The sequence below is a fragment of the Carassius auratus genome, chromosome 43 (genome assembly GCF_003368295.1).
Source record: "Carassius auratus strain Wakin chromosome 43, ASM336829v1, whole genome shotgun sequence".
Classification (NCBI taxonomy): Eukaryota; Metazoa; Chordata; class Actinopteri; order Cypriniformes; family Cyprinidae; genus Carassius; species Carassius auratus.
Window position 1 is genome coordinate 15,483,493 of NC_039285.1, and position 16,444 is coordinate 15,499,936.

General features: G+C 36.2%; 1 protein-coding gene across 4 annotated transcripts in view; it reads right to left on the reverse strand.

Annotated features, from left to right (window-relative positions):
* LOC113061786 (contactin-5) overlaps positions 1-16,444 on the reverse strand; it is a 265,848-nt gene that overhangs the window by 28,247 nt on the left and 221,157 nt on the right. For all 4 annotated transcript variants that reach the window (XM_026231223.1, XM_026231222.1, XM_026231224.1 and 1 more), the window contains 2 exons: positions 8,574-8,701; positions 6,354-6,529 (listed from right to left, as the gene is read on the reverse strand). In XM_026231223.1, the coding sequence (XP_026087008.1) occupies positions 6,354-6,529; positions 8,574-8,701 (304 nt within the window). The remainder of the gene's footprint in view (positions 1-6,353; positions 6,530-8,573; positions 8,702-16,444) is intronic.

Below are 16,444 nucleotides of genomic sequence, written 5' to 3' on the forward strand. Positions count from 1 at the left end.
TTTGGTCCAACTTTATATTGTCCCTAATACCTCTGTACTGGCATAGTATCTAGATGTAAACATAGTATGTAACCAGAGTGTAAGTACACATTGATGCATCGTATCTACAGCTCTAATGTTTGTTTAACTACAGATATAACAACCCACTGACTGGTATGTGCAAGTACGAGTGTATAACAAAACATTAGTAAAAACACTTTTTTTGTAATGAAAGTACAAATGTGTAACAGGACTAACAGCACTTTTCCAATATTGGAATTACTGGTATTACAGAGACGCAACCAAATCCAACTCGAGATCCAACTCCTCCCACTTTACATATACCTAAACCTACCCATCACCACCCCCTAGATCCCATTGCCACCCTTAAACCTGCCCATCTCCACCCCATGGATCCAATCCCCACCCCTAAACCTGACCATCTCCACCCCCTGGATACCATCCCCACCCCTAAACCTGACCATCTCCACCCCCCTAAACCTGCCCATCTCCACCCCCTGTATACCATCCCCACCCCTAAACCTGACCATCTCCACCCCATGGATCCAATCCCCACCCCTAAACCTGACCATCTCCACCCCCTGGATACCATCCCCACCCCTAAACCTGACCATCTCCACCCCCCTAAACCTGCCCATCTCCACCCCCTGGATACCATCCCCACCCCTAAACCTGACCATCTCCACCCCATGGATCCAATCCCCACCCCTAAACCTGACCATCTCCACCCCCTGGATCCCATCCCCACCCCTAAACCTGACCATCTCCACCCCCTGGATCCCATCCCCACCCCCTGGATCCCTTCCCCACCCCTAAACCTACCCATCTCCACCCCCTGGATCCCTTCCCCACCCCTAAACCTACCCATTTCCACCCCCTGGATCCCATTCCCACCCTTAAACCTGCCCATCTCCACACCCTGGATCCCATTCCCACCCCTAAACCTGCCCATCTCCACATCCTGGATCTCATTCTTTCCCTTAAACCTACCCATCTCCACGCCCTGGATCCCATCCCCACCCCTAAACCTGCCCATCTCCACCCCCTGGATCCTATTACCACCCCTAAACCTACCCATCTACACCCCTAGATCCCATCCCCAACCCTAAATCTACCCATCTCCATCCCTTGGATCCCATTCCCACCCCTAAACCTACCCAGCTACACCCCCTGAATTAAATAGTTCCAATTACTCTTATATTGTTGGTACAAAATGTAATTATTTGATTCCTTTTACACAAGAACTTAGTGAAGTGAAAAAAGTATTGTTACCAGTTTCCTTTTTCACATTTGATCTTACACAAACTATCCCGAGGGCTGTTACATATGTGTCGTTAAAGATATATTAGAGCTGTAGATACTATGTACCTACTGTAACGTGTACCTACACAGTGGTTACATACTACGTACACAATAAGTTATTATGTGAGTACACAGGTATTAGGGACACAATATAAGGTTGGACCAAATATTTATTATTATTGAATAATAGGCCATACATACATATATATATATATATATATATATATATATATATATATATATATATATATATATATATATATATATATATATATATATATATATATATATATATATATATATAAACCTATGAATATTCTAGTAATTCTGCCTACTGCTGAGCAGACATTTTTTGGGGGTTCATGAGAGCATCCTATGGTACAAGTGACTCATAAAGTATTATCACTGAAACACTAACAACTACATGAGAACAACGTAAAAATAAATAATTCAGTTTACATGACTAATGCACATAGAGAGATGCACCTTGAGGGTGAAATGACTACTAGTCAGCAGACATTTTTTGGGGGTTCATGAGAGCATCCTATGGTACAAGTGACTCATAAAGTATTAATTATCACTGAAACATTAACAACTACATGAGGACAACATGTAAAAATAAATAATTCAGTTTACATGACTAATGCACATAGAGAGATGCACCTTGAGGGTGAAATGACTATCAGTCGGGTCCTTCATTTATAAGCATTTGACTAATACACATACCAGCTTATTAATATGAAATACTAAATAAAATCTCCACAAGTTCATTTTTAGCGGACATTTTTCACTTTTTACAGAAGTGTGGGTTTTGTTTAATTCAGATTTATACAGTATTGAGTTTATTTTCGGTATAAGTCCTTAATTTGAATATAATTTGAATTCAGGTAACAAACAGGATGAAGAATTGTAATTTGAATGTAAAAAAATTAGAAAGTAAAATTATTATTTCTCAAATCTCATTTGCATGTTGATGTGGATGAAAGTTTTTCCGAATTTATTGCAAAAAAAAAAAAAAAAATCTTTAATCATCTTATTTTACATGAATTTCTCGCTAAACAACCCAAACACCAAGTTAGTTGCTGTGCCAATTAGCAATTAAATCCATTGTGAGCTAATCGAAAATAAAACCTCCTAAACCCTGGCTTACACTGCACTTGAATGTGTTATAGTGACAGTTCCATGGCAGATTGTTGCTCAGTGCTCTTGTGAAGGAACCAAAAGATGTTGTCAGCCGCAGGGAATATGGCTATAATCTGATAGTAAGAGGACATAAAACGGTTTAAACTTAATTGTGTCAACTGCAGATGGTGCTGAGGAGTGATCCATCCCAATTAGGAGTCACTTGAATGTGACTTAATTTATGTTATTGTGTCTAAGCCAGCCAATCAAACAGAAGCTTTCCAATTTTTGATTTATTTAGTCATTTATTTTTTGTAGAATATGCAAACTGCCTGGGGTTAAAACACTGCTAAATGCTCTCAAGAAATGGGTCATGATGGTTGGCAAGCGATCCAGTACTTGACTGGTCTACTGTATTAGTGAGATACACTACCCTCTGACTGTTGTTTGAAAATATTTAGTTTTCTCATACAGGAAGACCTATAAACTGGCATAATTTTTAGGAATATTTTCCAACTGCAAAACAGCAGAAATAGTATAGTAAAATAAAATAGTATAATAATAATAATAGTATACTCTATTGGTGTAAAGGTTTGCAATACTTTATTTATTTATGTTTATGAAATAAGTCTCTTATGATCACCAAAGACAGATTTAAATTGTTCCAAAATACAGTAAAAAAGAAGTTATACTGTGATTTACTGTCATTTATTTATAAGGAAAATATAATGCACTACCATTCAGAAACATAGGGTAAGATGAAAAAAAAAAAAAAAAAAAAAAAAAATAAATAAATATATATATATAAATAATAATAATAATAATAATAATAATAATAGAAACATGTATTAAAATGGTTACAGTTAAGACAACCATAATATAACACAATAATTATTTAAATGCTATTCATTTCAAATAATAATAATAATAATAATAATAATAATAATAATAATAATAATAATAATAATAATAATAATAATAATTGATAATAATGGAGCACTAAATCAGCATATTATGATTTCATCAGGATATTGCAACTTGAAGGTTGCCACAAATTTCTGATCAAATAAACGCAGCCCTGCACGTATGAAATCACGTCATTAGATGGTTTTGTGGTGGCAGAATGCCTGTTGATGTGTTCTAATCAGGGAGTGCTGTCAGTCCTGCAGGAAGGGTGGAGGGTGTGTGGAGCTGCTGCTCCTCTGAGACTCTGATAGACATCATGGTGTGATTCACAGCAGGTCTTTTATCATGATGACATACGGTCCTGGCTGACCTTTCACTGGATTGATTCTCACTCCAGTTAAAGCAGGATTTTGTGCCGTGTGGCATTAATAAAATAAGTAACTATGACTCCATCTGATTTAAGATAAAGATATAATACTGTTTATAAAAACAGTAAAATAGTTAAATTATTTTATTTTATTATTATTTGTGTGTGTGTCTGTGTCTGTGTTTAGGGGGTGGTAATAATAATAATAATAAAAATAATAATAATTACACGTACAATAAAATAGGCCTACAGCCTATCTTTTTCCCCCCCGTAGTTATCACTTAACATATATGCCATGTTCAACTAAAATATTTACGATTATTATTATTATTATTATTATTATTATATTTATTTAAATAACTTCTTACAGTCAGAGCTGATAACCTTGTATAGGCTGTGATGTAGTGTGGTTGTGCTTCAGACCACACAGGTTTGAGTCCCAGCTTGAGGACCTTTCGTGATCCGATATATAAATATTTAAATATCTTCTAATTAAAACAGTAAGGGTTCTTACGCACTTTGGAAATATGGAAATTAATTTAAGTAATTTACAGGAAATGCATGGGAAAAGACAACTTCAACTCTGCTATTTTATTTGCACTTATTTCATTTTTACACTAATTTATTTCACACTTGTTATTACGTATTAGTTTCAAGAGGTTTATGTCAAATAAAATGTTTTCCTTTTGCTCACCGATTCCTTCGCAGTTGGGAAAAGTATGGAATATCACTTAAATAATTTGCAGGTCCGGAAAAGTATGGTAAAATATTTGTTTCAACTATTTGCTCTATTCAGTGCACTAAAATATAAAATTGATAACTTCTAAAAAAGAAAATATCATACAAGCAGAGAGATTTCATGACATACATTTAGCAGCAAAAGATAAAGAAGCAAACATGTAGGCCTAGTGGAAAATGTATATGTATATTATTTGATCTCTTGAAAGAGAGCTTTTTTTTTTTGTGAGACAGGAGACGTGGCTGTTTGTTTGGTGATCGAGGTGTGCTCATTCCATTCATTCGTGTATCACATCGTACAAGGTCTAAATCACTGAAATTTAAATATATACAGATAGTAGAAAGTGTATGATGTAGTATTTTAGTTGATATTACTCTTGCCAAGCTCGGATTTCTGAGATGCATGGAGAGGCAACAGAAGTGCGGTTGTATGATTTGCACATTTCATTCATAAAGCTTGCACTCATTATTGCATAGTGACTTTAGAGGTGTATGTATAATATGCGCTGATCTTAACTGTTATCCAGCAAACTCAATTATTCGTTATTCGATTTGAAGCCATTATCCATGCCTTTCAGAATAAAGTATTCAGACACACTTCTAGACTGTACTACATTCTCCAACATCTGGACACACCAGGAAGTATGCAAGTATCCTGCTTGTGGACTACAGCTCCACCTTAAACACCATCATCCCGGACAAAACTCCTGATAAAACTGACACAGCTCTCTGTATTCACCTCCATATATCAGTGGATCACCAACTTCCTGACAAACAGGCAGCAGCTCGTAAGGCTGGGAAAACTGACAGCCAACACCCATCAGAACTGGTGCTCCTCAGGGATGTGTGCTCTACCCACTGCTCTTCTCCTTCTACACAAATGACTGCACCTCTAAAGACCTCTCTGGCAAACAAAAGGTTGCAGATGACACCACATTCATCCAGGATGACGACGAGTCTGCTTATAGACAAGAGGTTAAGCAGCTGGCTGTCGAGTGCAGTCACTTAGTGGACATTGTGGACTTCAGGAGAAACCCCCCTGGACTACCCTTCTCACCATCATGAACAGCACTGTGATTTCAGTAGAGAAATTCAGATTTCTGGGCATCACCATCTCACAGGATCTGAAGTGGAACAATCACCTAGACTCCATTGTGAAAAAGGCCCATCAGAGGTCGTAGTTCTGTCGCCATGTGAAAAAGTTCAACCTTCCACAGGTGCAGATGACACAGTTTTCCTTGGGCACATGCCCAACCTTCAGGACTTGTATAACTCCAGACTGAAGAAATGGGCCAGTAACATCATCACAGACCCCTCTCATGCTGGCCATAACCTGTTTACTGGTTTACTATTCTCTATGCACTAAAACATCTAGGCATATATATATATATATATATATATATATATATATATATATATATATATATATATATATATATATATATACATATATCTGCATTTAATATCTGGCAAATCAGGTTTTTGAGTATAGGGACCAATTCATACTATTAACTAGTTGCTTATTAGCATGACTATTATTAACATATTGGCTGTTTGCATGTACTTATAAAGCTCATATTCTTCATGACCATATTCTACATCCCTAATCCTACTACAACTACCTTACTAACTATGAAAAACAGAAAATTAGGAGTTTATGGAGGCAAAAGACACAATCAATGGTTTGCTAATAGTGAGAATTGATCCAAATACTAATACTGACTGATATACTGTAGATATATCAACAGTAAATCTTTTATCACTGATATATTGCACATTCTTCAATAATATCATAGTGTAAATTACATTACTATCCACAAAACACCACATACCAACCAGATGACCAAGCAGATACACAGTTCATTATCTACAGTATATATCACCAACAGCATCGGCACAAAGGCACATCTGCACATACTGTTTGAATGTACTCAAAGTGACCGCCCTCCGGCTGGGTGTTGAGCGGATGGTTGTTGAGCAGCCAGAGGAAGGACACGTCCAGTGAGGGGTCATGAGTGACTTTACAGCTGAGCACCACACTCTCTCCGACCGTCACCTCCACCCGGGCGGGGCTCAACTCTACCCGCATGGCCTCTGAAACATGAACGTCATTGTGTCATCAGTGCACAAGGACCATAATACATCAAAGAACATCTGCAGCTTTGTCAGAATCTCTGAAAACAGTTACTATTTTGAAAACAAATGAATAATTGAACTTCAATAGAATTAATCATATTCCTTTCTTTATTTTGGGGGGGGGGGGGGGGGGGGGATAGTTTCAAGTTTATCCTCCAGTATATCTGACCTTGACATACAGCCTGCTGTTCTTCAAAAATAATAATAATGAATTAGTTAATTGATTAATTTAGGCAAAATAAGAAAAATGTACACATCTTCTTTCTGATCAAAAGTTTACACCCCTGGCTCTTAATGAATAATATTTCCTTCTGGAACATCAGTGAGCATTTGAATCTTTTGTAATAGTTGTGTATGGGTCCCTCAATTGTCCTCAGTGTGAAAAGACGGATTGCAAAATCATTCTTGGGTAATTGTTGGAAAGGATTCAAATACGCAAAAGATGCTGGAAAACCAATTCCTGAGACCTGAATGTTTTTTTCTGAAGAACAGTGGGCAAGTTTAACAGTTTAGGACAATTAATGGACTCATAATCAACGATCACAAAAAAAAAAAAAAAAAATAAATAAATAAATAAAATAAATTCAACTATTTTTTTTCTTTCATATTTCAATTATTTTAATATTTTATGTGAGATACTGTATCTTATTTAAGTAAGTATTAAATAAATAAAAAAATACCATTCATTTTGTATGATCCCTCTTATTTTTGTAAATCAATGAACATTTTGCAGATGCTGTAATGTGAAATTTTGACCACAACTTTAGTGTCCAGCACAGTGTGCTCTGTTGAATACCTGGGATGGGCACAGGTTAGGGTTAGGGATAGGAGTACTTGAAAAGTGACAGCAATGGATGTCTATGAAAGTGATGATTGAGGGTAAAAGATCTCCCAGGCAGATTTCACACTGCTCACACAATTTCACTGTATAGACCAACAAAAGCTGGATGCTTTACAAGCAATCTGTCTCAGGTCCTGTTTACACCTGGTTTTAAGAAGCATTTTCGTCAATTGAATTACAATAGAAGGAGATTAAATACAGGTGCAAATAGGGCATAAAACATTTTGAGCTTGTCAACTTTAAAATAGTTTCAAAGGTAGTAGAAAAAAAAAAAACTAAAAAACATTTGACTGTAGCCTCTCAAGTGGTCGAATGCATTCAAATAGCCACAAATAACCATCTACTCTCCCCTGACCAACCATGTAATTGAACATGTTTTGAGAAAGTGCACCACAAAAATAAATACCACCTTTGATATTTTGTGCCAAAACACTAATTATGATCGAAATTTCCATTACCATTTGTATTATTTCAATTACTTTCCTTTCCAGGGGTGTTGAAAATCTCTTCCTGAAGGGCCACTGTCCAGATCCAGTCCTAATTAAACACACCTGAACCAGTTAATCAAGGTTTTCAGACTCACTAAAAACTTCAAGGCAAATGTGTTGGAGTTGGATAAACTCTGCAGGACATTGACCCTGTAGGTACAAGTCTGGACACCCCTGGTCAAGACAAAACTGAACAAGTGATAATAGGAGAGATATTTAAAAAGCATGTTAAGGTCAGATGTAAATGGTAATGCATCAGATCACTGAAAATGCATCTTAATCCTAGATATAAACAGTTCCTCAGACTGATGTATAGTCTAAAAATGTGTTATGAAATAGATGTTTTGCACGTAACATGCAATTTGTTCTTTAGGGTTCCCTTAAACAAATACTCACATATGCTAACAGTGATAAAATCAAGACAATCTGTCCCATGACTCCTAGTTATTATCTGTTTTCTTTGTAAAGAACACCCTCCTCAACAATAGCTGTCCTGGGAGCTAGGAGATGCTCTTGTGAGCAGATTCATGAGCGGCCAAAACAAACATCTTCATGCCCGATAAGCTGCAATGAGCTCTTCTTCCATCCGACTCAGTCTGGCGCAGTCTGTTTGCTCTTGTGCGGTTAACCACAGGTACGGAATGGGGGCTGGGGGTTGATGAGGGTCTCTTACCTTTCACCAGAAGCATGGTTGTCAACTCCGCTGAACCAAACTGGTTTTCCGCACGGCACACGTAGCTTCCCTCATCTGAACGGCTGGAGTTAATGATGCGGAGGGTGTTGTTCCGAAGCAACATGATCCTGTTAAAAATGGAGGATTTAATTTATCTTGCAGAGAAAATATTTCCCCACTTCTTCAGAAGGTGAAACACTCAAATCAGCCTAAAATAAAAATAAAAATAATGATTGCAAACATTTAATGACATGATTAACCTGTAATGAAAATGTAATATTTGTTTCTAAATAACTGATGAAATTTACCACAAGTACCACAGGTACTGCCGCATTAATAGCACTGTGTTGTTCTTTAAAATACCTTAGAATACATATGGTAACCATTCTTAACCATGATACAAAGTGGCCCCAAAAACAATTTATTTTGTATTTTAGTCTTCTGGCATTCTCATGTGTAATTTTAAATATGTCATATGCACCAACTCAAATAAACAAAACTATTTTCAAGATTCAGGTTGTTGAAAAGAAGACTTGTGTCTGAACTCAATCTCGGAATGAACTGGCAAAAAAAATCATTGTACTTACACCCTATGAACAAGTCTTGTCCTTCATTGAAATTCTAACATCTAGATTTAAAGATTATTATTGTCAATAGAGTCATTTAAAATGTTAATTGACTGATAGTATCTTTTGGGAAGGATTAGTACGTTGATGGCTATCAAAAGACATTAGCCAATTAACTGTTTAAGGCAATAAAAGGGCTGTTAATTATAGCAGTTAGAAGATGTAAGAGTATGGATAATATACATTTGTATCAATTAGCTTATGTTTAAGTCACAGGCAGGTCTTGAAGTGAAATAGCTGGTGTTGGTAAGAACAGAATGCTTTGATGATAAATATGCTCACCCAAGTATACAGCACATCAAATGGCCTTAATCGGAATATTAATTTAAGCGGAAGTCAAGATGAGATATACTCCTAATGACATTTCATTCTTTCGGAAACCAAGAAAGAGCACGAAGGCAAATTGAATTTAACATAGATATCCAGAGTCTTGCTTTTATCTTATTGCTCACTTTCATTCACTGTTCTGAGAGCAGTTTCACAGAGCTCCTGAATTAACTTCAGACAAAGACAGAAGTCATTTCTTGTCTGAGGTCCAGGAAAACACAATGGAGAGATTAAAAACAAAACAAAAAAGAGACCACCTGAGTACTCAAGCAACAGGCTCTTGGTTTTCTTCTAGCTCTTTAAAAGCCATTGGTTTTAAGTGACATTAAATGAATGCACTAGTAAAGTTATTTCAAACTCATATCTCTTCAAGTAGATTTTTTCTTCTTTTTTTTTTTTTTTGGTCCAGTTTAGTCGGGTCTCTTTCAAATTCTCAATTCATTTGGAGCATTCACATTTAGAGTATTTGTTTACCAACTTATTTACAGTACGTGTACTAACATGTACTTATAGTGTACTTACAGTGTATTTATCTAAGAAAGTTCTGGTAATACAAGGTAACTACAATGGGGTAGGGTTAGGTTTAGGGGTAGGTTCAGGTTTAGTACCTAGTTATTACATAGTTATTGTAATTACTATAATAAGTACATAGTATGTACATGAGGAACAGGACTGTAAAATAAAGTGCTACCGAACTTTTTAAACATTCTCATATCTACTTACACCATTTGTACTATGTATCATGTATATGTATATAAAACCTGAAACCAAACACCAATGACATTTCTAAAACTTTACCAAAAATGGTAAATATAATAAAAGTAAAAACTAATTCAAAGCAATAATAATAATAATAATAATAATAATAATAATAATAATAATAATAATAATAATAATAATAATAATAGCATATAAATGACAGTACAATAAGTCTGGCCTAGAATGGATTCAGGCAACCTTCAGATAGTTCAATGATGTGCATGTATAATTTGGTACACCCCCACCCCCCCACTTTGATTAACAGAGGTGTGTCAATGAATATTTACATAGTGATCATTTTATTAAAATTCAATTTCTGCCTAAAACTAACAGTCTTGATGAAAGGGAGCCGTCAGTCTAATTTCTTCCCCATTAATTTGTCTCATAATGTTTGGCTTTCATATTTACAGCATTAAGCACCCTGATCCAGCAGACGCTGATGAGAATTGGCAGGCAGAAACTCACAGAGGCGTGACAAAGTATAACCCGTACATGGAAAATTCATAAGCAGAAATCAACTAAGAGACGTTCCTTCAAGTAGGAGAAGGCGAGAACCCACATTGGACAAGGACGTGGAGCCAGAAAGGACGAGAAGAGACCTGGTGGGTATAAGAAGTATGCAAATAAGCCTTCGTGACGAAGGTAGTAAAAATGAAATGTCCCTTCAGAGCCACCTAAAATATATTTTAAGCCACTTGATACAAAGAACTCGCTCTACTCTGGAGAAAAGTCTTTGAGAGCATCAACGAATATGAAACATTCATATGTTGTACAGGAAAGACTGGATACACACCATAGAAAACATCACAGAACATCATCACAGGCTTATTTACAATGGACCAACTTTCCATTTCCCTGACTAGGGCTTCTTTGCCAATATTAGTAAAGGATTGACCACAGGGTTTTGAGAGTGGCTGCCCATACTTTCGAACTAATGGGATTAATACTTTTCAATTGGAATACAAAACCCTTGAACATTAGCGGAAATCCATGTTAATTACAAACCTTCATTAACTCCACACAGCTGTCAATGTCAGATAAACGCAGGGCAGCTTCGATCCCACCCCTGCTCCTCTCACAATTGAGCTTCTCTTCATCTAGAGATGTCTTCCTTGGAAACAGCTAATGTCAGAAAATGCTTTCCCTAAAGTCACCCGCGTCCAGACACATATGTCTGTAAAATTAAATTCAATGATCATCGGACTGAAAATCCATTTTAACCACTCAGTTGAAGTGGAAAAAAGAATGGCTCCTTTGGCATTCAACAATGTAGTTTGCCGTTAGAGTAATCGAAACAAGCCATGCAATTCTCTTTTGCATCCTCTGCTTTAAACTGTGGCTCACGCTCCATTTCATTACATATCTTTTCATAATGTTGGTAGCGCAGCTCTGATTATTTTCAATCTGATTACTTCCGAGCTTCCTAAGGCGCGCATCACTAGTGTTTATTTTTAAGGTTTGGGATTTGAACAGACTCTACACTTCAGCAAATAGCTCATCTGACACTGTTTGTGCTGCAGACACGAATTATGTCTCAAATCGTGCAGGTTGTTGAGCAGAGGTGTGTTATTACTTTTATAAGGGGCCTGATTTATTAAAATCTTGTGGTTTGTAAAACGTGAGAAAAATAAAACTAAAAATCTCCTACACTAACATTGAAGGAGGAACTCCACTAATAACAAGATAGCAGGACAATGAACCGAAGAAAACATGACATGATAAATGAGTTCCGCTAATGCTCACAAATGTGTACTTTTACAAAAGCAACAGTTAATTCAATGAGATCTTATTGTTAAACCTTATTCTTGTATATGTAGGCACTGTATTAAGCAGTACAGTATTGTTCAAAATAATAGCAGTACAATGTGACTAACCAGAATAATCAAGGTTTTTCGTATATTTTTTTATTGCTACGTGGCAAACAAGTTACCAGTAGGTTCAGTAGATTCTCAGAAAACAAATGAGACCCAGCATTCATGATATGCACGCTCTTAAGGCTGTGCAATTGGGCAATTAGTTGAATTAGTTGAAAGGGGTGTGTTCAAAAAAATAGCAGTGTGGCATTCAATCACTGAGGTCATCAATTTTGTGAAGAAACAGGTGTGAATCAGGTGGCCCCTATTTAAGGATGAAGCCAACACTTGTTGAACATGCATTTGAAAGCTGAGGAAAATGGGTCGTTCAAGACATTGTTCAGAAGAACAGCGTACTTTGATTAAAAAGTTGATTAGAGAGGGGAAAACCTATAAAGAGGTGCAAAAAATGATAGGCTGTTCAGCTAAAATGATCTCCAATGCCTTAAAATGGAGAGCAAAACCAGAGAGACGTGGAAGAAAACGGAAGACAACCATCAAAATGGATAGAAGAATAACCAGAATGGCAAAGGCTCAGCCAATGATCACCTCCAGGATGATCAAAGACAGTCTGGAGTTACCTGTAAGTACTGTGACAGTTAGAAGACGTCTGTGTGAAGCTAATCTATTTTCAAGAATCCCCCGCAAAGTCCCTCTGTTAAAAAAAAGGCATGTGCAGAAGAGGTTACAATTTGCCAAAGAACACATCAACTGGCCTAAAGAGAAATGGAGGAACATTTTGTGGACTGATGAGAGTAAAATTGTTCTTTTTGGGTCCAAGGGCCACAGGCAGTTTGTGAGACGACCCCCAAACTCTGAATTCAAGCCACAGTACACAGTGAAGACAGTGAAGCATGGAGGTGCAAGCATCATGATATGGGCATGTTTCTCCTACTATGGTGTTGGGCCTATTTATCGCATACCAGGGATCATGGATCAGTTTGCATATGTTAAAATACTTGAAGAGGTCATGTTGCCCTATGCTGAAGAGGACATGCCCTTGAAATGGTTGTTTCAACAAGACAATGACCCAAAACACACTAGTAAACGGGCAAAGTCTTGGTTCCAAACCAACAAAATTAATGTTATGGAGTGGCCAGCCCAATCTCCAGACCTTAATCCAATTGAGAACTTGTGGGGTGATATCAAAAATGCTGTTTCTGAAGCAAAACCAAGAAATGTGAATGAATTGTGGAATGTTGTTAAAGAATCATGGAGTGGAATAACAGCTGAGAGGTGCCACAAGTTGGTTGACTCCATGCCACACAGATGTCAAGCAGTTTTAAAAAACTGTGGTCATACAACTAAATATTAGTTTAGTGATTCACAGGATTGCTAAATCCCAGAAAAAAATAGTTTTGAGTTTGTACAGTCAAAGGTAGACACTGCCTTAAGAGCGTGCATATCATGAATGCTGGGTCTTGTTTGTTTTCTGACAATCTACTGAACCTACTGGTAACTTGTTTGCCACGTAGCAATAAAAAATATACGAAAAACCTTGATTATTCTGGTTAGTCACATTGTACTGCTATTATTTTGAACAATACTGTATATTGATTACTGAATGGAAAAGTTGTCCTGTTGCTTCATGGAGATGATTGGGAATTTGACAACTATTACTTCCAATCCACTCCATCTAAGCATGCAAACAGTTTCAAGACGGGAAACAGAAAATGTCCAACTTGGCAAACCATTCTGGTAACACCTAAAATACAAACATGGCTGTTTAAAGTTCTTCACACATATTTAGAAACTTTTTTTTTATTTATCCCGAAATGGTTCATTGTGTTTGAGTTTAGAATTCTTATTTTTTATCTGTAACTCACAATATCTTTTGACTATCTGGAGCTCAGCCATCTTAAATGCTTTAACTGTCATTCTGTGCATTGTTTCTTTTTAATGTTTTATAACAGAGCTTCTAAGTGATACCAGCTCTCTACCTTATTTTCTCATCTTCACAAAGCAATTATGTGACATAGATTCCCAGACAGATGCTGTCTGACCCCACAACCTCATCACCTGAGGAGAAGAACTGTATCTCGATTACACCAAAATACAAACATTATGATTTTATACGTTTTATTCATGACTTCATAATTGTATGTGGTTCTTAAATTTATTAATTTATATGTCATGTGGTGTGAGTAAAAATATTTTCTTTACAGATTGAATATATATTAGTATCATTATTATTTTCAAAATGGTTTATTATTATTATTAGTTTTTTTTTCATGCATGAATGCACCACATGACACTGATTTGGTCAAAGGTTTTTCAATTATGAATATATATATATATATTCATAATTGAAAAACCTTTGACCAAATCAGTGTCATGTGGTGCATTCATGCATGAAAAAAAAAAAAATATATATGTAAAATTTGCATTTCATTTCTGAATAAATCCATCGATTTAGATGAAAACACAACATCATGTATTTGACACAATATTCAGATGTAGCTACTTTACAGAGTCTCTCTTACTGCAAAATGTCCTTCATATTAGTCATAGAAGATACTGAAGCAGTAGAAAACAAGAAAAAAAAAAAAAAAAAACAAGACAAAAGAAATAACCATATCTGCCCTTGCCATGGCCCAAAAAGAAAATACAATAAATTGCTTGACTCTGAAAAATTTGCCGCACGATATATCAGATCAAGAGAACTCAAAGTCCATTCGTCACCTTGTTACCTGAAGAACAGAGCATTCTTGGGCTGTTCACTTCTCCCATCTATCAGTAGTCACTGTGTACAAACAAACATCTATCACATGGCAGACGACATCATTTCAAATGTGATCTGCACCACTTTATGAATGATTCTATACATGCGCCGTCTGGCAAACCATGCGGCTGACCTCAGAACACTTTGTCCTGACTCAACTCTATCTTTTACTGTGGTGTGTGGCTGCTGGAAGGGCAAATAGCATCTGAATGCTGGTTACACCATTACTTGTGAATTATTGATTTGAGAGAATGGAACTATGGCTTGATAAGCAGCAGGAAGTGTGGAAGGGTATCAAGGTGAGAGCTGGCTTTGTGCTGCGCGTGGACATTTTTAGCGTCGCTCTGCGGTCTGAGTCGAGGCCCATACACACGTGCAGTTGTGCATTATGACTGGTCTGGGGATGTTGGGCTGGCGAAGCCATTTTGCAGGACAATTTGAAAAGAGCGCAAATCCCTGTGGCTATTTCTCAGAATAAATTGCCTGCTTTGCAACAGCACCACTGTCAGCAGAAAAGCTCGTAAATAATTGTGCAGCGTCCACTTGCAACCGAGCACAACCTGTGATAAATATGGGGTGAATTGGGGACTCTGGGTCTTGAGAACCTGTTGGTTAAGGTGTGTTCAAATGTATTTGTATGTGTGTAGGGCATCATTTTAATTATGAAGTGAGGGAGTGTTTTTCTGTTTCACTGTTGTCAAATGCTTTGCAGCTTGTAGAGAGACAACGTTAGGTGACCTTGATTTTACCCCAGAATTAATAATTTGCTTAATAAAAGGCAATACAATTGCTTGACCCTGTAAAGCCTGACATATAAAATTATATTCAGAAAAATCTTTTTGGACTATCCTTTTCCAGACTATATATATATATATAACATATATATAACATTTAGACAAAATAAAAAATAAAAAAATCTGAAAAAAAAAAAATGAAAAAAAAGTTGCATGTCAAATGTGATGCATTCAGCATTTATGGCTCATATAGTATAATACAGGAGAATATGAAACTCAAATCAAATCAAATGTTAATTAATCTTTATAGAAGTATAGCTGACAACTAACATAAAATGCATATATTGTCACTCTATACCTCACAATAATATGTCTTAGTAAGATAAAACTGTTATTATTAGTTTTATGATCAGAGCTTTGAGGGTTCAAAACACAATGCAATATAATAAAATGTATTCTTATGTTAAATTTATATAAATTAGTGAGGATTTCACAGCAAAGAGACACTTGCAAATTGATCTGAAGGGAGACATAATTTTTTTTATTATACTAATACGCCTTTTACAATTTACATGATCAATAAGTTGACAGAGGGCATGTAGAAGATTCTGTACACACGTTTTTAGTTTTTTAGTTTTTTTTTTTAGCAAAGTTTTGATCATTTAGATACCTTAGAAATTTGTATCTTAAATATGAGACAGTAGGCTTTATAAAGTTAAGATCATTAGTGAATTTGCATCTTATGAAAATAAGTGAACATGTAAAGGTTACAAATTAGTGCAAAATTATGCAATGCAAATGCCAGCATTGACTTTGAACGTGCATACCCTTTAGAAAAGTGAACCTGGGG